Genomic DNA, 25,179 nt, shown 5'->3' with positions numbered 1-25,179 from the left:
TTTAAATACAATGTTAACAGAGCTTTGGCGGAGTGGCGGGCGGGTGGGGAGGGGGTATTTTTTTGTGGGTGGGGGGGGCGGGTGTGCAGCAATGTGTGGCAGCAGTAGAGCTGGGCTCCGGGAAGTAAGATTATTCCTGAGTTGTTCAAAGGCTCCAGATGCCAACAGCCACAGTCTGACTGACCTGTCCAGAGTCCAGCTGAATCATACGTTTTCCGTCACTCGCAGACGGCTCTGAACTGATTACTTTCAGTTGCTATTTCCAGTCATGACTCCAGCCTCCCTTTGTCTTTGCAATGGGTTGGTGCAGCATTTGTCTGGAAATGCATGTGCTTGATTACTCCCTTGCCTGCCCTGCTGACTGCTTGGGTGTGTTCCCTATTAAATCCCTGCAGCGTAGTAGAAAAAAAAATCCCTCGCCAGCCGGGCCATCTCACTAAACCAGCCCTTTCTTTATATTTTTATATTTTTTTTCTCCCCATCAAATTTTTTGGGGGCTGCCAATTTTCTCCTCTGTTGAAAAGCCACAATTTCCTGCTTTCACGGTCTCTTTTCGGCCTTTTGCCAAAGTGACTCTAATTCAATGTCAGGCTTTTTGTGGGCAGGATATTATTATTTGACCATGAGAAGGGGAACATCAAAGCGAAGCCAGATCCTGTGCACACACACACACACATACACACACATGCACAGCTATCTTTCAGCGAGCCAGATCATGATCAGGAGCATGCTGATTATTATTCATCTCACAAATTCAGGGCAAAGCAAATTGCGAAATCTCCAAACTGTCCGCTTGCTCTGATCAGCTGCCCCAGCACAAACTGACAATTGCACTGGTGTTTCTTGCTGGGCAGAGGACAGTCAGTTACTAACAGGATAACACCTCTAAACCAAGGGGAGGAGCGTTCTGTGACAACTGGTAATGATCAGGTGTGTCAGGCTTTAATCTCCTGCAAACAGTAACCAACTGAAGCGTACTCCACACGAAAGTTTTGTTTCAGGATGAGGCTTGCAGAGTATTTATTAGTTTGGTGTATAACTCATTACAGAAGCATTCTGCCCTAACTTCTGTCAAGATCATTAGTTCTGAGTTGAAAGCAATTGATGAGTCAGATGCAGTGTTGCTGGTGGAAGTCTAGACTGCTCATTCCCAACAGAAACAATTTAGTCTGCAGACACACATGCAAACACAGGCTTCCTGGGAGGGAAGTAGTCTAGCTCCCAGCTTTCTGACAGTGGGGTTCCTGGGAGTGGAGTGATGCATCATATCCTAAAAGGCCACTGCAGTCTGTTTGCTGACCTTGGGACCTCAATCATCTTTTATTTTACACAGTCAACTCACTTTACAGTATATCCGCACACGTTCTCACGTGTGTGAATGTTCAGAGAGGATTCTTCTACGTGTGTAAACAGATGTAACTATAGAAATTAAGGAAGGCATTACTGTATTACCATCTTTCTTCGCGTTCTCAACTCACGGCTGTTTGTGGGACACTGCTGTGCACAATTGGCTACCGCGTTTCGTCCACAAAATACAGTCACTACTTTATAGTATATACTTTATAGTATATTCTGTGAAGCGCTTTGAGACATCTCAACAACTTGATAAGGCGATCTATCAAATGCAAGCATCATTATTAATAATAACAATAATTAATAATAAAGTATTTGTTTTGTTTTAATCCACTACTACTAATAATAATCATTGCAGTTGATATAGAGTCTTATCGCGTCTCAAAGCGCTTCACAGAATATACTGTGAAGTGCAGTGACTGTGTAATATATTGCCTGTATATGCCAAAATATCTGAAAGTGCTTCTGAAGTATTCTGCAAAGCACAGTGGCTGAATATTCATAGGTGAATTCGGCAGCCAATTTATGCACAGCAATGTCTCATAAACAGCCTGGAAATAAACAAATGACGAACTTTAACTGGAGGATTGTTGGCTGGGACATTGCAAGAAACTCCTTTCTCTTTTTTTCAACAGTATCATGTAGTGTTTAGCTTCAACCTGCACAGGCCAGACAGGACCTCATTTTAACGCCTCAACCAAAGGATGGCACCTCCAACAGACAGTCTTCTTGCTGCATTTTTCCTCTAAATGAATGTGCACTTGACATTGTATTCTGGTTTTCTATTTGAGTTGAAACCGCAGCCGCAAGACAATAGCGCTGCTTTTGGCAACTGCGCCACGGAACAGGAAACTGCTTCTCAGAATGAACAGGAAGTTTATTGGCTTCCAATTTGCGCACAGTGTGAGAGATCAGCATGAGTAGAAGTGAGAGTGTTCCACTCGTCTCAGCCCAGGTCATCGGGGAGACATCTTCACTACATTTCCATTCCAGGGGGGAAAAAAGGATGACAGCTCTAATAGCAGAAAGATTAACTGCCAATGTTTTCAACAATTCTTACAGCACAAGAATCCCTCTTAAAGGGGATGCTATATCAGTCATAGGTGATTGATAAATAATGTGAAAAACTGGTTGCCGCATTTGCCTACAAACACAGTCACCAGATGACGTGATAAGGCACTCTATCAAATGCAAGGATTATTATACAGTTGAGCAACAAGTGGCACAGAGTTAATAATGATAATAATCCTTGCATTTGACATAGCGCCTTATCACATCTTGGAGACATCTCAAAGAGCTTCACAGAATATACTGTAAAATGAATTGACTGTATATTTTTTGGTAAGCGAAAGTTGGGGGTGTGGGAGGGGCGAAGGAGGAAGGGGGCTTACTGGCTGCAATTTCTGCAAACTCAGCATTTCTGTTCTCGCACAAAGGCAAGGCAGAGGTCAGCAGAACAAACCCTTTATTACCCTTAACTGTCCAGTGTGCAAGCAGATAGATAATCATTGCTGAGAGAGTACGTAATAGTAATAATAATAATAATAATCCTTGCATTTGATATAGTGCCTTATCACGTCTTTGAGACGTCTCAAGAATATATTCGCAGAATATATTGTAAAGTGAATTGATTGTATATATTTTGTGGGCGGAAACCCGGCAGCCAATTGTGCACAGCAGTGTCCCACAGACAGTCGTGGATCGAAGTGACCAATTTTTTAAATTATTTTGTTTGAAGGAGAAATGCCCTACTCACCCTCAGTAGAACACAGGACACAATATAAACATGACACATTTGTGGCTGGCAGCTGTATGAGGAAGCAGTGAAAAATCTACATCAACTGAGAACCAAACAATTTTTTAAAATTTGTATACCGGTGCCCTACAAACCAGTCTATTTTTAGATGCTGATCCCTAAATAGAAGTCGGGGAAAGATTGTGTATTTTTAGCACAAGTAGATTTCAATGCTGCCCTTTGTGCAGTTTCTTGCCAACAAAGGTTTCTTTATAATCTTTGGCAATGAGCAGCTCAGTGAACACCTTTCTTTAGCCCGTTTGCATCATTCAGTGTGTAAGTTTTCCACAATCACAGCACCTGTGTAGTGTGACATCACTCACTCTTTCTTGGCTGTTGATAAGGAAAAGCTTATGAGATCACAAACACACACACATACGCACACAGACACAGCCGGAACCGGAGAAGGGAAAACACAAGGCTTTGTTAACTCGCGCATAGTTTCAGAGAGAGTGTGAGCTCCAAGCTACTGAAAAGAAAGGATTCCTTTTTTTTTCGGTGCGGCATTGAAAGGGGATCACATTTCTGAGGTGGGTTTGATTGATAAAGATGACTTCAGTATTGAGTGGGCTGCAAGGTTCATAAAGTCATTGAGATAATCGCTGCTGCTCTTGTAGTGCATTGTAGGCCCACTCTCAACGTCTCAACTCCATCCAAGCATTTGGCTCGGGAGCTGGTGACTGGTGTCACTGTTCTGTTCAGATGAATCTAGGTCAGGTCCTGAGCTTTGCAACATACATCGCTTTGCCACAAATAGCTATTATAAGCCTTACATCAACAACAACTTGCATTTATATAGCTCCCCTCACCCAGGGAGGCGTCCCAGAGCATTTTGCACATATATAATTTTGTATGTATATCTGAACTTTGTAACTCTTTGTAAGTTTGAATATATGGACCTGTACATATGAATCAGTTCATTGATCAATTGAGCCTGATCCTGTACACACACGCGCGAACACACATTCCAGTGGGAAGTTTCTGGATCAGGAGTGGAGCCCTGGCTATTCTTTTCTCTTGTTTTGTTTTAGCCAAAGGCTTTGAGACTAATTGTATCACCCCGTTCTGCTACCTTGACTGAGATTAACTAACTTCACAGGACAAGCTGGAAATTAAACCCGGGACCTGCAGATCTGTAAAGTTGTTCTGGGAATCTGCCCTGTGCAAGGGACTCATTTATAAAAATCAATTTGGTGTTGTTGTTCTCCACAAGATAGTGGCTTACACACTGAGTCATTGGGGGACTTCCCTATTTGGCTTTCTTTTAAATTGGTTTCAGTTCATTCCTTCCAAAAAAAATTGGACACTCACTCCACGACTGTGAGCTATTTGCTGTCGAAATGATTCAAAGCGCGTCACAGAATATACTGTAAAGTGAATTGACTGCATATTTATAGGCGAAACATGGCAGCCAATTGCACACAGCAGTGTCCCACAAACAGTTGTGGATTGAAGTGACCAATTTTTTATTATTGTTTTTTTTCTTGAGGGATTAGTATCAGGCTTGTGGAGTAAGGAAACTTGCTCAAAGTTTCGCCCCGTCGGGAATCGAATCCAGGTCTCTCGCTTGCGAGGCGAGTGCTCTAACCACTGAGCTACAGGACTCCTCACTTTACAGTATATTCTGTGAAGCGCTTTGATATGTCTTGAAGGTGTGATAAGGCACTATATCAAATGGAAGGATTCATATTATAAACTTACACTGTGTATTTAAATCTGAACAAGGAGCCTTTTTTTCTAGTGTGAAACATGAGACATACAGAACCAAAAAGTTCCAGATCTAAGTCGACTGAGGCGGGAGTTGAGGGGAGAAAAGTCAAAGGTGTGCTATATCAAATGCAAGGATTATTACTAGAGTAGTATCATTAGTATTATTATTCTCTGGCTTCTTCCCTTTATTTCTTCTGTATTCTCTATTTAACATGCAGTCCTGAATATTATTTAAAAAAATTATCCATTGTTTTTTCCTTTATTTTAGTTGGGGTCGTAACCCAGGATATCTAGTGACTGGGGTTTTGTGAATTGAACCCCATCGTGGGTCATTGTTGATCCAGGAGAAGAACAGAAAGAATTGGATAAGTGGTGGGGGGGGGGGGAATATATATGTTAAGCTACAAAATTTAGAATTGCTCGTGAAGCAGCTAACTGAACTGAGAACAGAACAAACACAAATTCAGCAGCACGAGCTGGAGACGCACGCTGTTGACTGTGCTGTGAGTAGGGGCCACAAGGACAATACACACACTGTCTGCGTGCTTCATGCCTGCCCACATCAATGATGCCCTGACTGCGTCACACAGGATCAAGCCATTGTGCGGCTGTAGCTCCAGTGACTGTGAATCACTAGCAACTCGGGAAGCTGAGTGGGGAAGCAACTCTCATGTCTGCGTCTCGAAAGTTCACTTTCCCTCTGTTCCCAGCTCAAAGCAGCGACTGAATTTGCCTTCCAATGAATTAAGCAATTACAGCACCCGCTCAGTGTTTACCCTTCCACGTACTGTGATGTCAGAAATAATCCAGTTGTTTTTCTCTGCCTCCTGACTGTGAATCAAACTGTTCTGCAAAACAACAGTTTCACTGGAGAGATCGGGTACCCAGGCCCTTGCAGGGTCAGGGGTGATTTATTATTGGATGGATTTGGGCTGCTTCTGATTTCAAGATACAGTATTAGAGCACTCGCCTCACAAGCAAGAGGACCTGGGTTCAATTCCCGGGCAGGGCAACAGCTTAGGCAAGTTTCCTTACTCCACATGCCTCAGTTTACCCAGCAGTAAGTAGGAACCTGGTTGTTAGTCGATTGCCGGTTCACTTTCTGGGGGTCAATAAATAAACTTGATCACTCAATCAACGATTGTTTGTGGGACACTGCCGTGTGCAATTGGCTGCAGAATTTCGCCCACAAAATACACAGTTAAGCTACTTTAAAATATATTCTGTAAAGCTCTTTGAGATGTCTCAACGACATAAGGAACTATATCAAATGCAAGGATTATTATTAGTAGTAGTATAGATATAACTTTACAAAGAGAGTGACAGAGACATTGGGATAATTACAGCCTGTAGCTGATCAAAGAGTTCATAATAAGAGTTCAGTATAAGAGTTTATACTGGGAATAATGGATAGCTGCAAGTGAATTGGAGCCTGAAAGCTAATTGAGAGAGTCGGAAGAATTATTTATAGAATAATGAATCTTGTCAATTTTAGACACCAGGAAATCCATGACTTTCTTGTATTTGGGGTTGGTGAGGATGGAGTAGGGTATACAAAAGAGGTAGTTGGTGCTAGAGAAGTTTAGCCTGAGGTTATCAAATCAAATTTCCTGTGTATTTATAGTACAAACGTGATGGACTGAAGAACTGTTCTGTACTTAATATTCCATTGTTCATTAAAGTACGTGAGTATGGATACTTCTTAGAAGTAGTAGCTGGAAGGCAGCTTAAAGCCACAAAACAAGTCCTGCCTTTCACAATCCACGTCCCACTGGCTCCAACTCATGAACACTTCACTCAAGAAGCTCCATTGCCCAACTGTTGTTTTGTTAATCGCACGACAAGATTATTGGAGAAAGCTACCGTGTTGCAAAACGCAGAGCTGTGGCAGAACTGAGGACAACACAAAGCTTCGATATTCGTCACTCTTTACAGCACTTCTCTATTTCTATTCCTGGAAGACTAGTACACGTGTTCACAATGCATGTGCCCACTGCAAAGAGATGGAAATCATGTGGCAAGTCACGGTCAAACTGCTGATTGTGTTGTCAAGTGATTTTTATTTGAGGATGACTGGAAAAATATTTTGGAACATATGTTCGGGGAAAAGTGGGTTAAGTAGGCCGGGGATCCATTAGCGCTGTGTTGTCTTGTGGAAAATTTCTTCGGCACAGTGCTGCCTTTGTGTGTGTGTGTGTGTGTGAGATCAGTGCTTATGAGTGGCCTTCAGAACTACCACTGTCCTAATAGTCCTTTAATTACCGCTTCTCAATAAGGCAAAGAAAACAAGGTAGAATCCACAATGGCTCCTCCGCCTCCACCGTGCAATAAATTCAGGTAACTCTGCAATGGAAAACGGGCTTGAGATCAAAAGACCAGGAAGAAAACCTGGATCCTGTGAGCGCTATCTGGTGTGAGGGGCGCTGTATAAATACAAGCTGTTGTTGTTGCCCTACCCATTCTTAACAACAACTTAGATTTCTATAGCAACCTTCACGTGGGGCAGTGTATCGGATGAATAAAGGGGGAATACATATGGGGAATACATATTCCATAGCCAGTAGCCGATCTAAAGCAGGTTACTTTTTGAGAAAGGAATAGAAATAGTACTGAACATTCGACTCCCAAAAGCATGGATTATCCCCCCATGGAGAAGTAAAGTTAGCTACTGACCTCTTAACGTACAATAAACAGAACAAGTTCATCAAACGGTTTAAATACTACAAAAAGCATAAATGATGTAGTCCCAAAAACTGAAAAACATTTGTTCCCTATAAAAATTAAGATTCTTACAATGGATGCATTGCCAACCCCCCAATAATACGCATCCCATATTTTCCACACAGACAATAACAACTGCAACGTGTGTTTTTCTCAGCACGTACTAAATATAGGATTGATAGTGGCATCCACAGACCACAGTGGAATTTGTAAATCCTTTCAGTGAGTTACTCACGCATGCCTCAGGCCAGCTGCGGATTTCAGACACAAGTGCTGGAGGAATCGGCTTGAGGATCAAGCTACTAGCTTAGCTTTGATTTGCTGGGTTGAGCAATGGCATGTTGTTTGCCAATACCCCGTATCAAGTCAGGCTGATACAGTGCACAGGCAGCATTACAAAATACAACCCAAAATTACATGTGTATAGCGCCTTTCACATTGGGAAGATGTCCCAAGGCATTACACTGAACATAGGTTTGTAGGTTAGACTCCAGCAGTTACCCCCAACGCATGCTCTGGATTCCCCCAAGCCTTGGGTCTTGCCAACCTGCACTTGATACTTTCCAGAATTAGGTAAGCAGGAAGTGTCCCTCCAGGGAGAGAGAGAGAGAAAGAGAGAGTGCGCATTCCATTCCAAGAATCTATCTTGATATTTCCATGTGTAGATGGATTCTCAGCTTGGTTTAGATAGTCTTAAGCATGTTGGTGGGTTTCTGCATTTGTCAGATAACCGGCTGATTCCACCCCACCACCCCCCAAAAAAAATAGGTTAAGCAATTTCTTAAGAAAATTTCATCAAACGAAGCAACATCTCATTGCTGGTCTCAGAAGACTATTTCGAACAGAGAAGCCTGGAGTGTAGGGCTATGAGCCACAGGATACGAATGTGGTTTGGGAGACCTGGGGGGAAAATCTTCAACAAGATAATATGTGAAAAAAAAGAACTTGTTTCTTTCAACTCTGGTTACTCTCCTCGTTTCCAAACACATCCTCCACTTCCCCACTGTGATCAGCAGGACCAGCCATGCTTCCTGCTCCCAGGACTCCGGCCCCTGCAACAACCCAATAGGGGTTCATCAATGGTGGCCAACCGTGGCCCGCGGGCCGCAAGTGGCCCTTGAGGGCCGTGAAGAAGTGGCCCACCTAACATTCGCACTGGTCTAGGTGAATCTGTTTTAAATCAATGTTACTGAGAGGCGATGTTCATGGTGTGGCCATGAATCAAGAAATATTGAATCAATACATTTTTTGGTGGTGGGGGGTGTCCGACCAAAAGGGTTGCTCATCACTGGGGTACATGTATCCCACAGCAACTCTGCCCATCTGCATTTGTCTCCCTCTGAAGTTTCCACTAACTTGGTCCAGCCACGGTGAAATGTAACCTCTTCCCTTTTCTCCGGCTGGCTTGAGATGAACACAGTTCAGAGCTGTAACTCGATTTCCTCTGCTCGCTGACACTAACAATGAGGTGGCTAACAACAACAACAACAACTTGCATTTATTTAGCGCTCTCCATGCAGGGCGGGGTCCGGGAGCATTTAAGATTAGGAAGGGCGGGTGAGCATGAAACCTGACTCCTTGCATATTGCTATTTTACTGTTCAACAGAATCACCGATTTAGTTTAAAAAAAACGAGTAGATTAGACACAAGAGGTTTTCAAGTCTCTGAAAGGCCCCTTTAACACGGATGACAATCCCACCTCCTGTTCTAAGAAATGAGCAGTGCTGGCAGCATAGTGTGCATTTATTAAAGGCTACTCCGGCAGTTAGACTGGGACTGGCAGAGTCCCGAGGGGAAGGAGCAAATCTGAAACAACTTGTCGTCCAACAATCAACAAACATAACAGCTCAAACAGCAGTTTTGAGTCAGAAATAAAGCCCAGGAATAACCCTGTACCTCAGCCCCCACACGTGGCATAAATATTCATTAATCAGTGGATGTCTACAGTCACCAGCACAATTAGCTGCCTCGTTTCGCCCTTAAAATACACAATTTACAATATATCCTGTGAAGCGCTTTGAGACGTCTCAACGATCTGATAAGGCGCTATGTCAAATGCAAGGATAATGATTATTATTATTAAATATCATGAACCGAGAGTCACTAGAAGCCATGTTTGTGTTTACCTCTTTCCCCTCTAGGCATCTGACACACACTGCTGGTATGAGAGGAGTGTGTAACACAAATACTCATGACTCATCATAACAAAATAATTAAAGGTTTACTTTCTTACGTGTATTTAACTTAAGTACGTCCTTCATTTACACTTTCACATACAGAAACATCGCAAAAGTGCTTAACACAATGAGATTAATCAGAAATGAAGGTTGTGTAGGAAACTGTAGCAGTCAAACATTGAGATGAGTAATCCAAGTACAGTATTGTGAATTTTCTCAGTTTTGATCTCCGGTTTGCGCTGAGTAAAGTTATCTTAATTTTAAGACCAACAGGGACAAAATCTGGCCTTCATGCCCCTGGGCTATGGAGGGTCAAAGAAAATCAGCCAAGGCTTTTTCCCAATCATTGATTGGTGACCCCTGCTGGAAAGTTCATGTGTTAATGTGGATAATTCAATTCATTTTGCAGTATATCCTGTGAAACGCTTTGAGACGTCTCACAGACATGTGAAGACGCTATATCAAATGCAAGGATTATTATTATATGTTATATAGTAGTCACATTCGTGAGTTATAGGAATAACAATCTTACTATTACATAGCTTGATTGCCCCATACTATGATTGATAGAAAGAAGCATGACAACAAAGTGACTAAGCAAGACAACTGGGTTCAATTCCCGGCAGGGCGAAACCTTGGGCACGTTTCCTTACTCCACACGCCTAATAATTCCTCCAAAACAAAACAATAATAAATTGGTCATTTTCAATCCACGACTGTTTGTGGGACGCTGCTGTGCGCAATTGGCTGCCACGTTTTGCCCACAATTATACAGTCAATTCACTTTACAGTCTATTCTGTGAAGCGCTTTGAGACGTCGAGAAGATGCGAAAAGCGCTATATCAAATGCAAGGATTATTATTATTAAAGTGGAATGAAGAGAGTTAAAGAAGGTGTCATGTTGCTACAGGCATGCTTGTGCTTAATCATTGCATGATGTTATTGTCGGGACTAGGATCGGCAGATCACCATCGAGAACCAGTCTGTCTTTGCAGGTGGTCATGGAGCAAGTTTTGATAAATGTTGACAGCTGGCTCGCTCGTGCTTTTATTCAGTGTTGTTTCCGACAAAACAAAAATGCAGGAAATTCTGCAATGCTGTTTCCCCCCCCCCCCTCCCATCCATCTGGTGTTTTTTTCAGTCATTATTTTATTATTATCTATATCAGGTTTTCAACAAGAAATGTGAGAAAATAAACTCCACTGAACGGATGGAACAAACACGAGTCTAAAAAAACCTCCCCCTCAAACATCATCTGTTCCAGGAATCAGCTGGAATGTGTTTCAGAGCTGTAAAACATCAAGGCTATGGATAGTAGTAGACGGAGACTAGTTCTTTAGTCTCGAGTGGGAAGGAAGGGCTATTTCCTGAGACTTCTGGTAAAGAGAAGAGTTCAAATGATTTCCATAGAATTAGGTGAGGTCAGACAGTGTGAGTGAGAGGCTGGAATGCTAGGAATTTCCACTCTGTTAGCGGCCAGAGACGATTGGGACAGGCCAGGGCATTTTGCTTTCTCACACACACACACACCACACACACGAGTAAAGCAAAACACGAGCAGCCAGACTGTCAGGAACATATCGCCCTGAAAGCACCTCCTTTATACCAAGACTCGTTCGTGTCTGCAAAAAGACAGCGCAACAATGACAGCATTTCCTCTGTTGTGAATGGGTTTTATCCTCTTCAATCTTTCCAGTCTGGAGCTTTCCCCCCACCCGCTATAAAACAACGCTCCACCTAGAATCGTTAGACAAGGAGTATTTAACATTAAAGAGGAAAGCTTATGTTATTGCAGTTTCAGCTGCATAGTCTGGAATAGGTTCCAGGGGAATGGGCCAAACCGTGGGGGGAATCCAGACTGGGAAAAATTTGCAACGGCTCTGGCTAGACGGAAGATATTTAGGAAGACAGTGGAGCAGACTGGTTGTATTTTATTATGCAGGTGGAGAGACTGAGTACTAGACAGAGTGGGAGAGTGTAACAATGATGAGGAAGGGGACAGAGGAGCACTACAGGTTCGATTACTCACAAGTGATTGTTTATCTGGCTAGGAATTTGAGAGAGGTGTTACAATCTGATCTCTCAGTCATAGGATGTCTAGGACATTGGATCTGCTTTTCATATGTCAAGCATTCCAGTTATGATGTTGATCAGTTCCTCCGGCAAATAGTTAATTAGCAATACATGACCCAAGAGAGATTTTATTGCAGAACACGTCACTAAAAGATTGAGGTAAATCCTATTGAAAAATGCACTTTCTCATAGTTGTCCCATAAACCAACCCCTTAAACCTACTAATCACACTACGCTACCAACAGCTTTCTGCTAACTCAACAACAAATTACATTTTGGGGTGTCTTTCACGTCGGGAGGGGATCCAAAAGCGCCTCAAATTCTATATTGATCTGCGTTACAATGCACTATTTGGTATCACAACTGCCTTTCTATTAAAGATAGTGGAGGGGCTGAAAATCAATACTAAAAAGGAGCATTCAAGTTCTTTTAATTGGAATTGCATTATAAAAACAGTCTGAATTCTATGAAATTCTGTAGTATAAATAGCAATTGCAATCAACCAGTTTGTACTTTTTCCTCTTCCATAGTTTCCACAACTGTATTTATGTGTGGACAAAGGTCAAGCTCACACCCATGAAACACAAAGGTAGTTAAGCTTTTAAAAAATAACCATTTGTTTGCCTGCTTCACCCCAACCCACATTTGCACAGGCTTTTGGAATATTAGCACCAGCTCAACTGATGAAATACACTGAACAGGACAGGAGTCAGCCATCTGGCTAAGATAACTCCAGGTTCAATTCTTGGTCTTTGGCAAGTCTGTTGATCTCATAAGATATCGACAACAATTGGGTTCAACAGCCCTGATCTAGGGATGGTGGGGTGAGGGGGTATAATACGGTTTGGGTTAAATTGACAGTTAACTCTTCATACTCAAGACCTTTACTGCTTTCCATTGTGTTTCTTTGTTGACAAAAACTCTCTCAGCTGCAAGTACATGATATCAAGTGCACGAAAGATGGCCTGATGCCAGGGCAGCTGTCCCTTTGGTAAACGGTAGTATGAGACACGTCGTATTAATGGTGACGTATATATAACAGGATAGCCACACCTCACTTTGTTCTCCTGAAGCCAGCTTATTGCTCAACAGTAAACAAAATGGACCCTTTACAGTCAAAAGGAGAGCAAAGGTTTGTGATCCTGATGTAATATGTTCCTCGAGGCTCCCAGATTCCATCACTCACGATAATGATGACAGCAGTTTGGACGAATTTTGGCTCAGGAGCTGAAGGATACAATTCCCATCCAACAGGATTACTGGGAACTGACGAACTCAGAGGCCACTTGGGGATGATGATGACAGCTTACTGGTAGCTTGTGTGGAAATGGCTCGAACCATTAGCTATTTGAAAAGCAACTTGGGTGTGTGGTATCTGTTGGCCTTGGCTTTTCACAGGCCCAATCTCAAAACATTAAAAAAACTCTTCTGTTTACATTTCTGTCAGCACAATATTTTGTCCAGATATTCCCAAGCTACTTTTAACCTTTACACTGCCCTTTCGAGAAGAGTGGAATTTTCTCAAAAGTCACCCTGGGCAATGGACCATTCCCTATTCCATGGAGGAAACGTGATCTGCTCCCAAGCTTTCTGCCCCATAGCCAAATTCGTGAGAATTGGGTTGTGTTCAACCAGGTTTATGCAAAAGAAAGCAGGTATCCTACAATTACACAGGCAAAACCTGGGTACCAGGATGCTACAGCATGGTTGAAGCTGGAGCTAAAACACTGCACTATTGTAGCACTACACTTTAGCTTGTGGAGGGCAGCATTAAACAACAACAAATTACATTTCCATCATGCCTTTCACGTCAGGAGGACATCCCAAAGCGCTGGACAGTCAGGGATCCGCACTCGAGCTGGTGGTTTGGATCAGGAGGGGTGGAGGGCGGGGAGGGGCAGGGAGGGTGACCGGACTTTTCAAAGCAGCACTGGACTTGTGTTTGAAGTTGCTTGGACTCGAACATAGGGGAATGAGTATGCGGTGTGGGAAAAAGTTTCAGCTCATCCACCTTTTGCCACTCTAACGCAATGCAACGGCACAATCTGTTCGGCCAGTATCTGCATTGTAAATGAAGACCGAAACCGAGAATGAAAATGTGAACATTTTATTGTGTTATCGATCCACTTGGTAACAACATTTCCACGATTTTTTCTTAAAACACTACGAGGAAGTGGACTATGGCACACTGGAAAGAAATCGAGGCAAATTAATAAAATAGACAAAAAATGTTAGCTTATTGGACACGTTTTTACAGCAGTCGGAAAACTCACAGGTTTGGCAACAAGATAACAATATGGCAGAGAATTTGTTACAAAAACATTCTTAAATTACATGAAAGCCACTTTCATTTAAACACACTTTACCCGAGTTTGATCGACCATTTGATCAGCCTTGGAATTATCTGCAGAAGAGCAACTTTTTGATGGTCGATGTAATGGCAAAGTAGTAGATTTTCGATCACACAACATTTCGGTAAGTTCAACAGGTTATACATTGAAGTCATATCTTTGGTGCCTTATTGTTAAGCTTTAGTAGGTTTTTTTCTATCAATATAATTTAATAGTTTTGCTGCCTGAGGTTTCCCAGTTACTCCCACATCATGCGATCTTATTGCAGGTCAACTTGTTGACGGCAAGTAAAACCTGACTTCGAATTATGCCGGTATTGGTTAGAGCCAGATTTTCATAAAGAGAAAAAACATTTTTCTCTTTCATATAATAAATCAGCTTTGATCCCTGTTCTGCTTTGACTTAACTGATCTGAGCTGGACTACAAATTAAGAGTCAACGTCCTTGATCTGGTGGTTGGGGGGTTGGAATCAGCCAGGGTTCCCACTTTTGATTATTATAGATTGTTATTATTATTATGATCTCTTCATGTGTGGAGATTGAATGAGGGCAGGGCTTAGCTGTGACATCTCCCGCAGTCAAACATCCTTCTGATTCTAACTACTTAAGCTGGGAAGTTTTAAAAATGGACGAAACTGGAAAACACTTGTGGAGGAGGGAAAGGGTGATTTAAAAACGGGCTATACAGGATTAATAAGATGTGAACACACAAAGAGAGGGAAAGGGACATAAAAGCACCATTTATATACTCTGAGACTTGACAATTGAGTGCAACTTCAGTCACCAAAGATCTGATTTCTTCTTGCTTTTCTAGGTTTACTTAAAATAAAACAATACCAATACAAAACAATCATAGGTCTGAATAACCCACAAGGAAGCAAATCCAAATGGGTTATACTGTTTACTCAAAAGTGGAATACACATGTTGGAAGCAGTTAACAATCTTGACTATAGTATTAAACAGCTCTTACAGAACAACATGTAAAACAGCTCCTGAATGTGTATGGAATGTGATCAAAACAACCTATGCAGCTCTCCTGAAAGAGGTAATCAGTTCAGTCCCTCATTGGGAGAACAGATGAAACTCTCCTCAATGTGCAAATTGATTACTGCACATCTGTAGAATTAATCTGGGAGGGCACCACAGATATGAACAGAACGTTACACTGACAACGTACAGCATTACGTTTTTGAGTCTTTTTGACATTAAAGGCGCTACATCAAATGCAAGGATTATTATCATCATCATCATCATGAGTGACAGCTAAAAAAGAAGGGCAAGTAAAGAAGTAATAGCAAATAATTGAGGTGATAAAAAAATGTCATAAGTTTGCAATACAGATAATCGTATCTCAACAGATGGGCTGGCACTCTATCAGTTCCTCTCTCTGAGAATACCTCTGGGTTATTGTGTGATGGCCCTTTAGAATAATGAAATAGGGATACCGAAATACAAAACAAATCGACTATTTATTCAGAGAACACTGTGAATTAGGGCTGGTTTAGTGGTTAGGCATTCATCTCTAACACGGTTTAAAAATACACCAAGTCTACAGAGATTATTTTGGCCGAAGAAATTTTGTAGGGTATTAAACACTCAAAAGACTGGGATGATGGTTTTGTAGATAATGGCAAACTCTTAAATATAGGCCCAAACCTGAGTTTGTGCACCTGGCAAAGTTCCTAATCTCAAGCCCGCCATTACAGTTGGTTGGCAATCAATGGATTCTAGGCACTTTCCTAAGGGCGGGGAGGGAAAAAGACAAGAGGACATGGTGCACTTTGCTCCTGTGGTTTCAGCATGCAAGAAGTCTCCTGATCAGTGATGGATGATGTGGAGAGAGAGGGAGAGATCTAGATATGGTGCTGGTGAGAAAATACGTTTTTTTTTAAACTTAAAATGACCATAGCACATCAAAGAAAATCATAAGAAACATTAAATATCTTATTTTTTTATATAGCACTTGCATTCATTTTCTTTAGCAAAAACCTACCCGTTTCTAATTGCTCTAAAACCACATAGCTACTAACCCACAGAAATGTCCTACACGGTCACCAGCACCACTCCTGCTGCTCAACAGACCACAGCTTCAATAAGCCACCGATCACATGCATATAAAGAATTAAGCAAAACACATCGGTGAGTGGAGTTCAATAACAAGGCAATAATTTAATCCCGAGTTCAGATAACATTCATCACCTGAAACTTGATGGACTTACTGCCTATAATTCACTTCATGTTATGATTTGGCAAATTATTTCTTGGCAAGTTCAATGTTCAGAGTTAAGGAATTTGGGGATATACTGTACAATATTTGAGGATTACGGATGGTGTAGTTGAGGGTCACAGGACATCATAACCTACAAAGCTCAAATTATTTGTTTACTGTCTGTCTGAAACTGACTGCTACTTGAAATTCATTTTCAGAAACATACTGGTTATCATTCATAATATATTATACACAAGACAGTGAATTTGTATCTTAAGTGTCTTATAATTGCATCAGTCGATTTCTATGATGTGGGCAATCTTCCAATGTCAGAGGACAAAGATTATTCCCAATAGTATGAGATAGGACTGGGAAGTAATATTATATCACTTTGCAACACCTGCAGTATTGCCAGTTACTTTTAAATTGCACTGTAATTGAGAGAGAATTCACCATTTGAGTAAATATGAATCCAGATACAGAAGATGTGATTAGAAAGACCTACAATTCCCTTAAGAAACAAACTGAGATTCTGTTTTCTGTGAAGTCAAACGATAACAAGGTAAGAAGCTTTGTCTGATACTCAGCAGTAACCAGCATTGCAGTAGGAATACCAGGATTTTCCTGGGTACTTTTCCCATATTGAAAAAAGCACCTAAAGTTTGACTGCTGGCTTAATAATCAAGGATTGGGATTTTTCAACAATTTAACAGCTTGACCGAATTTCCCCTCTCCATTAAACCAAGACCATTTAAGACAGAAAACGTTCTGCCAACAAGCAATTCGGTGAAATCAGAAAAAACCCATCAGAAAACACACATCTATGGGCCAAGAAAAAGGAACCAAAAATGACTTAAAGAATAAAGAATAATATTTTGCCACATACTCATCTCATGAGCTTGTCCTATTTTGAAACAAAAAAGGATAGACCTGGAGATTAGAGAACTGTTATTACTACATTTAAAACTTAATGTTTTCACCCATGGAAGTTTATTAAACCTTTCATAACACTACCATTTGGTGAACACTCAAATTTGAGCATATAGTTTGATTAGAATTAGCCTTCACCAAACAAAATCCTTGTCTGATGCCAATGCCATTATTGGAGATATCAATACAAACTAATGGCCACTGTAAATTAAGAAACTGCAAGAGAGTACATTCTTCAACTCACTGGTAAAGAATTAAATGATTTGCAGTTTATCACACATCCATAATGTTCTGCTCTGGGAAAATATATTGCACCCTAGAATACTAAACTAATTATGATAATTTTTCCAAAATATATTGGCTGATGTGTTGTCCTTCATTGAATTGGAGGTTAATGCTTGGGGCAAAAATACAAATTCATTAAAACACCAATCATTGAACAGAATGAATCAAGTTATTAATCTTCCCCTGAAAAATTAACAGTATTGAATGAACCAAAGATATAAAAGCAACTAATTTGTAAACCCTTCCGAAGTGTTTAGGGCTATGTACAAATGGCTAGCTTTGAATGGTTTAGAAAAAGATTTCAAATTCTAAATTTAGGATCTCAGTTTGGTCACTTGAGGACCTGAAAGTTTCAGAATACATTATGGTGCGCATGCTATACAATTCCACTTCTCTGTGTTTCTGGCAGTTTTATAAATTAAACAGATCCTCCCCTCTCCAAAATAAGAGAAATTCAACGAGGCAACTAATTTGTCAACTTGTAATCCAGTCAAAACTTATATGCATTAGAAATCATAATATCTATGATCAAACATACCCCATAAAGTTCCCTCCCCAGTCCCGAAATTCTGATCTCATCTGTTGAAACTTCTAATCCCCCTTTTTTGTTGCTTCTGAATTAATTGTTAATTCAACAAATCCCATCTAAACCCCATGAAGTCATCATTTAGTGTTTCTCACACTGTTGGCAATTGTGAATGGTAGGCATCTGGTTCTAACATACTGCACTTAGTTTGGTCGTGGACAGAGCTATAGGATGATGCAGGGTTTTTTCTCCTTGAAGGGATTCTCAGATGCCGGGACTCCAAGCAGCAGAGGGTCATTGCGGGCGTGCTGCTCGCAGTAATTCATAAGGTCCACAGCAGCTTTGGACACCTGTCATAACAAAAATGAAAAGGTTGACAGAATGGGTTTGCTTCATACGTTTTACTTCCTGAGCATTTACGAGACTCGATTGTTCGGGCTCATTGTGAGTGGGGGCGATTACAATGAGGACTTTCTCCCAGTACAGGGTAAATGGAAAATTTCAAAAAATGCTGGTGTGACATCGGTGCAAAGTGAAAAACACAGTAAGGTCATCAGTGAGGACTTACTATAAATGATAATTTTTCAGGTGGATGTAAATTTTATGTGATATTCGTACAGTCAATTACTGTGAGAGAAAAAGCTAGAATGAGCTCAGTGTGACTGAGAATTTATTTATTTTTAAAACATGCCAGCAACTATGGATAGCCTCGACGAGCCTGTGGTATACAATTCTCAGTCCAGACACCCCCAGCTGAAAAGGAAAGTGTAGCAGGAGGAGGAAGCGATGGGAAGCCTTACAAATGTTTGGGGAAGAAAAACTTAAAATATCTAGACATGGCATTTCCCCATATGCCTGATGCAAGATTTACACATGAGTGTAAAGATAAAATCTTCCAACATAAATGTGTGCTAAATAAGCTTTCTAAACAGGAACTTGATCTTACAAATATTAAAACCATAACCCTGGATGATCTCCAACCAAGGGGAAAATTATTTTAGGGTGCAATTTTGGTGCTAAGTAATCACATGCATTTCATGTATAGATTATTGATGAATATATCAGAAAAAGAGAATACAGTTTTAAGCTAATACCCAATATGGGATCTGCTGTTTTTGTCTATATAAATATTCAGATATCAAGACAATGTTTCACAACACACTTCCTGCCTCCAGAAGCTTGAACAATTAGTTTACGCTCAAGATTGAACGCATTGCTAAATGTGGCACTGAATTGTTCTTTACCGAGATTTCCTTTGTCTAGAGATGATCGTGTCAGAGTACAAATATTCCTGGTTTGCAGTTTTGATTTGCTGGGTGAAGGGCCAAGAAATTCTTAATGATGTAGTAATGTATGGAATGCATTACAGTGGGTGACACAAGTGTCTGCAATTAAAAAAACTGTTGATCTGCCCACCAGCAAGTCTGATAAAGCTGCCTTCAGCCAGATATTTATGGTCTGGGAAACATCCTAAGAATATAGCTTCCCTCTTAAATTCTATTCCAGGTAAGATTCAGAGAATGAAATCTACTGAGCGCACATTTGTCCCCACACAATAGATTATCAGTACTAAAGTGTACTTACCATCTTCTCTTTGAAGAGGTAAACAATTACAGTAACTGCTTTAGCTCAGCATTAACCCAATCTAAAGGTATCCCGCCCCAATTTAATAGTTTTAAAATTAATTTAATTTCCCCCCCAACGCCACTCCCAGGGGTAATGGCTCCTCTGCTGAAGAAGGCTCTTGTATTGGGGATTGGTTCCGTGGATGCTGGCTGTTGTCCAGTTCTCTGCCAATCTTCATACAATGATGCGCGCTGATATTTTCTTTAAACATTTCTGGTCATAATGTGCTGCTTAGTTAAACCAGGTAAAACTGTCTTGTGAGTGGAGGCACTGCACAAGACATTTTACAAAAGTGATGTCCAATCGAAACATCACAAGCTTTCTTCCTCACGTTGGCAAAAGAGTATAATTAATAATCTTCTGCATACGAAAGGACAGCCGAATTTTATTGCGATCTCTTTTCTAAAATTTTCATGACCCAGATTCTTAGAAGTATTCCTGCGGATAGTCTCTATTTTGCAAAGACTGTGAAAAAGTTGAATTGGAACTAATTTGCGTGTTTCATGGGTGGGAAACCGTCTAGTTAAAAAAAATACTGTTCGGAGCTTGTGAGTCGCAAGTCATTAACTGGCTCCAGCCGCCAGACATTTATGTCCTTGGCCTGCAGGCTTTCCATTTAAATGGGGAAATTAGAGCCAGGAACTCAGAACTCAAGCATTAAGGCTCAGTAAATTTTAAAAAGTAAAACAAGCTAAATTAAAAAAACACATTGCTCTATTATGGCTAAAAATATTGCTATTGAGAACATTTTTGGGAGTTTGGGGTAAACATTAATCTCTTGTATTCTGTGATTGGCAGCCAACCAAGTTATAACCAAGACAAGAAACAAAGGCTCCTTCAAGCAAAAATCTAGAGAAACTGCAAGTCAGCTTGTGAAGAAACGCAGTCTACTTGGGAACTGATAACATTTGTGCAGAAAATGCAAAATGCAAAGAGCATAGGATTTAGGCCACGTGCAAAATGCACCATGCAAGGTAGTCAAAATTGGTCACTCAATCCACGACTGTTCGTGGGAAGCTGCTGTACGCAAAGGGCTGCCGCGTTTCACCCGCAAAATGTACAGTCAACTCAGCGATTTGAGACGTCTCGAAGACGTGATGAGGTGCAGTATCAAACGCAAGGATTATTATCACATATATTATGATTCAGGCTGCTTTGCAGAACATTCGTTTGATCATTTATCCATTGTTGAATGCACTCTCTCTTAAACCACCATTCCCTTGGTCACAATTCAGCTTAGCTGGGTTGTTTTCAAATGCCACAACATTCTGTTGCAATTTTCTTAAGATGCTTTTGATGAGGAAATAACTGACGGCCTCAAAACCCATTGTGCAAGCTACCAAACCATCGCACGTTAGCTTGTGGAAAAATGCAATGTTCTTGGGAGGTTGAAAAAGAGTTCAAGAGAAGACGATCAATATACATTGAGTAATAATAGTTTGGTGTCGCCAGGCTTGGGGATTAAAAGACTGCAAATTGTAGGAGGGAGGAAGTTATTTCACAGTTCTGTGGTCCTGGAAATGCGTAAGTTAGGATAGGAGACAGTGGGATGTATCATTCGGCGTTGACTAGAAATAGCAATTTTTTCATTATGATGCAATGAAAGGCTAGCTATTTTTAGATAGCAGTGTTTGGTAGACCTCAGTGTGACACTCGTGAATTATCTTACCTTGATTCTCTCAATGCCTGCCTCAATCCTCAGCTGTTCCACCAGTTTCCGTGCATGTGCTATGTTGTTATTTGTTGACATTGTCTGCCATCTGTTCTAGGCTAATGCCAAGTTCAAGATGCTGCAACAAGATCAAGACAAAGATCAGCATTTTTTATTCTAAGTCCCGAACAATCGGACAACTTTCAACTCTTATTTGCACTATGCAGCTTTAGCTGGTTAGACTCCAGCACTACCCCAACGCACACTCTGGGGTCCCCAAGCCTTGGCTCTTGCCAACCTGTGCCTCATACTTTCCGGAATTAGGCAAGCAGGATGCACAGCTCCAGGGAGAGAGTGCACATTCCATTCCAACTATCTATCTCTGGAATTTCCATGTGGAAGTGAGTTGTATGGAATTCTCAATTTGGTTTGGATCCTCTTAAGCATGGTGATGGGTTTACGCATGTGTCAGACATCTGTCTGACTCCCAAAAAAATTGCCTCAAAGGCGAGAAGCAGATTCTGACAGTTCTATTACTTCCCATGCAGAATTTCCCTGGCAACTGGTTAACTGATTCAATTTAATAATTATTTTTTTTGTTGAAATCCTTCTTGTAATGATTTTAAAATACCTTTAAAACCCCACTGCAGAGATTAAAAAGCTTTTTTGTGCTGCGCCATGTTTTGGATTGAAGTACGAGAATTTCATTTGACTCCATACTGCAGCTTGCTTCAGCTGGGATAATAACGTTTGCGTTTGTGAAGCACTCCGAGACATTATCTTACATGAAGGGCATTGTAGAGATGCAAGTTGCTGCATTGTGAGTGCTTGTAATTCCCTCCTCATCGGCCTTCCCAATGCTTCCCTTCACAAGCTGCAGACCATCCAAAGCTCTGCAGCTCGTGTACTGTCACGCACCAGGCTCCACGACCCCATCACTCCCACCCTCGCCCGACTCCACTGGCTCCCTATCCCCCAGAGGATCGAGTTCAAGATCCTCAAGATCCTCGTCCTCACCTTTAAGGCCATCCATGGCCTTGCCCCCTCCTACCTCTCTGACCTGCTGACTCCCTGCCAACCTGCCCGCTCCATCCGTACATCGGGCTCCTGTCTGCTCCATGTCTCCCGCCCGACCCGCCCTACCATCGGTGGCCGGGTTTTCAGCCTCTCTGCCCCCACACTCTGGAACTCCATCCGACGGTCCCTTCGCCTCGTTTCCTCCCTCGCATCCTTCAAGGCCGGTCTCAAGACTCTTTCTTCGATCGTGCCTTTGGTCTCCCTCCCTCCTTCTCTGCCTTCCCTCACCCCTACACCACTGACTGTTCAGCACTTTGGGATGTCCTCCTGACGTGAAAGGCGCTCTATAAATGTCATTTTGTTGTTGTTGTATTGACATTTCATGTTAAACATATTTATGTAAATATGTAACTGGTACCTTTAAACAATATTTAAACACTTAGGAGTTTCAGCTTCTAAAGTGAATTTAGATTTGGTAGCGAGACAACCACTAGCATCGCTCAGTGGCTCCTACAAGATCTCAAATAGCCTGCACGAGTTACTGAATGTTGCTGTACAGCTTTAAGTTGTTAGCAACTAATCTTTTCTTATTTCAAATTATTTCTTATTTTTAAATGCACTGTCTTCACAGACCTTGAACCAGTGCAGTGGGGTGGCCTGTCTGCTTTTGTGGCCAAGTACAGAATATTCTAGTGTTGAGAACAGTCTGAGATCTGCAAGTTTTGGGCTGGTTTAGGTTCAGAAATTGCATGGTTAAGGTTTGTTCTGTGTTGAGAGCTTCACATATACGGAGGACCACGTTTTTTTTAGGAGAGAGACTTTAACAAGCCAAATTCTATTATTATCTCAAGGTATTTTTATCAAGATTTCAAGGATCAAATTCTAGCCTTTGATAACAGGGAGTAAGTTAAAGTGCTTTGCATTCACTTCATCCTATATCTGACCTGGAAATGTCTCATATTGACAAATATTCAGTGCATTTGATCTAGTACCCAATGTTTGATTTAATGAAAAGTGCAGTGACTTTACAGTAGTGATGCTAGGTCAAAAGAGAAAATTATATTTTCAGCATTGATATGCTTCACCATGGAATCCTCTTTCACACACACCCTCCCCAAACAGTTTAGAAATAAAACTTAAAATCAACATAAAAAAAAATATTATTTATAATTAAATTATTAATGACTACACTGCTGCAGTTATAATACATCAATAAAACAGGTAAGGTGAAAACAGTAAACAAAGAAGAAAAACAAATTAAAATAAGTACAAACTGGCTTGAACTGTACTATTATGTGAGTAATTCAACCAGGTCAAGTTCTATATTGAGCTGTACTAATGATAATGTACTTTGGAAGCTATGAAGCATAGATTGGAACAGGGAGGACTGCTTGCCTGGGTTACTGAAAACAAAATCGGGAACTGGGTGTGGAACTAGCTAGAATTATCTTTAAAATAAATTTGAGAGGGGAGCAGTGTTGAGTTTGAGCAGAGTCTATACTGAACCAGCCAGCTATTCCTCTAAATGGAGTACGCTGTGTTGAATGTGGGATCATTAACTTTGCAGAACCAAATAGATTTCTGCACCAGAATAAGCCAAAAATGCAAAGTATGCAGACTGCAACGCAACATGTTCTGCCTTTGCCTCAAAGGCTGAAGGGGCACTGTCCAAGATACTTCAATGCATGATGTTTCGTTGATTTTTAAAAATATATATATATAGTTTGGCAAACAATTTTTCTAAGTATTCTTAGAGTGAATTCGTGGAAATAAAACCGCAAAGTCCATCTCAAAAAGCCTGGTAGTTAGTGGCGACAGATGCAGACAACAGGCTGAATACACACAACAGTAAACAGACAGCTGCTGGATGATCTCTGCAGTCTGTCTGCTAGATTCTGTGATTACATTTTGCAAAAATACTGTAAAATTAGTAGGGGTGGAATGAAAGCGTTCAGAGCGAAAAAATGGCATAATTATACATAGACTGCCACTCCTACCCGGAGGACAAACTAGGACATTCATACTGTACAGGGAATCCGCTTAGTTTGATAATTATTAGAAGCCCGTATATAGTAGAAGTCCCTAAACATGAATTAGACCAGTTGCAGCCAATCTTACAGGCAATTACATTTATATTTTCAGTAAATGGAATGCTAGGAAACTCCTTACTGTCATCAAAAAAAACTCCTTAAAGCTATTGTCTTCATAAGGAATTAATTGTCAAAACTCCTTTTTGGGATGGTGGGGGTGGGGGAATTAAGAGTCTATACAATAACGATACGTGCAACTAATGGTGTGCAGTTATACAAGCAGTGGGCAGGTACTTTCTGCTACTCTGCCAAGATGGACTATTCACGGTCTATGGAGGAACCACAGCCAGGTTCAATCGTTTCCTGTAGAAATGCTCTATTTGAGATCAAATAAAGTACAGTAAAAAAACAAGGATTGAACCTGGGCCATTCCTGATCTATACAACCAATACTTGTTGGTGCATTTTCCTCACTGAGTTACTGGAGCAGTTCAAGGTGCTACCCAGGTGAAGGGTGCTTTATAAATGCAAGTTGTTGTTATAAATGCTATAATTGGCCTCGGCATCCCTATCCCTACAACAGGGCATCTATTGTACATTTCTAATACCAATACCACTGAGTCACAAGGTCGAAGTCTAAACAAATCTTGCCACAAAATTCTCTGGGAGACTCGAGTGCAACAGTCTGAGTTCTCATAGTTCCCCCAGCTCAATAAATTAACAG

At 41.1% G+C, this 25,179-nt stretch overlaps 1 protein-coding gene across 2 annotated transcripts in view; it reads right to left on the bottom strand.

The window, feature by feature from the left end:
• Window positions 1-13,921: 13,921 nt before the first annotated feature.
• Window positions 13,922-25,179, bottom strand: part of LOC103181958 (guanine nucleotide-binding protein G(I)/G(S)/G(O) subunit gamma-7) — a 45,035-nt gene continuing 33,777 nt past the window's right edge. For both annotated transcript variants that reach the window (XM_007898772.2, XM_007898773.2), the window contains 2 exons: window positions 21,428-21,548; window positions 13,922-18,482 (listed from right to left, as the gene is read on the bottom strand). In XM_007898772.2, coding sequence (XP_007896963.1) covers window positions 18,357-18,482; window positions 21,428-21,508 — 207 coding nt within the window. In that variant the 5' untranslated portion in view covers window positions 21,509-21,548 and the 3' untranslated portion in view covers window positions 13,922-18,356. The remainder of the gene's footprint in view (window positions 18,483-21,427; window positions 21,549-25,179) is intronic.

This window comes from Callorhinchus milii, unplaced genomic scaffold, assembly GCF_018977255.1.
Source record: "Callorhinchus milii isolate IMCB2004 unplaced genomic scaffold, IMCB_Cmil_1.0 Scaffold21, whole genome shotgun sequence".
In the NCBI taxonomy this organism is placed as follows: Eukaryota; Metazoa; Chordata; class Chondrichthyes; order Chimaeriformes; family Callorhinchidae; genus Callorhinchus; species Callorhinchus milii.
Note: the sequence above shows the minus strand (reverse complement) of the source record. Positions and strands in the feature narration are given on the sequence as shown.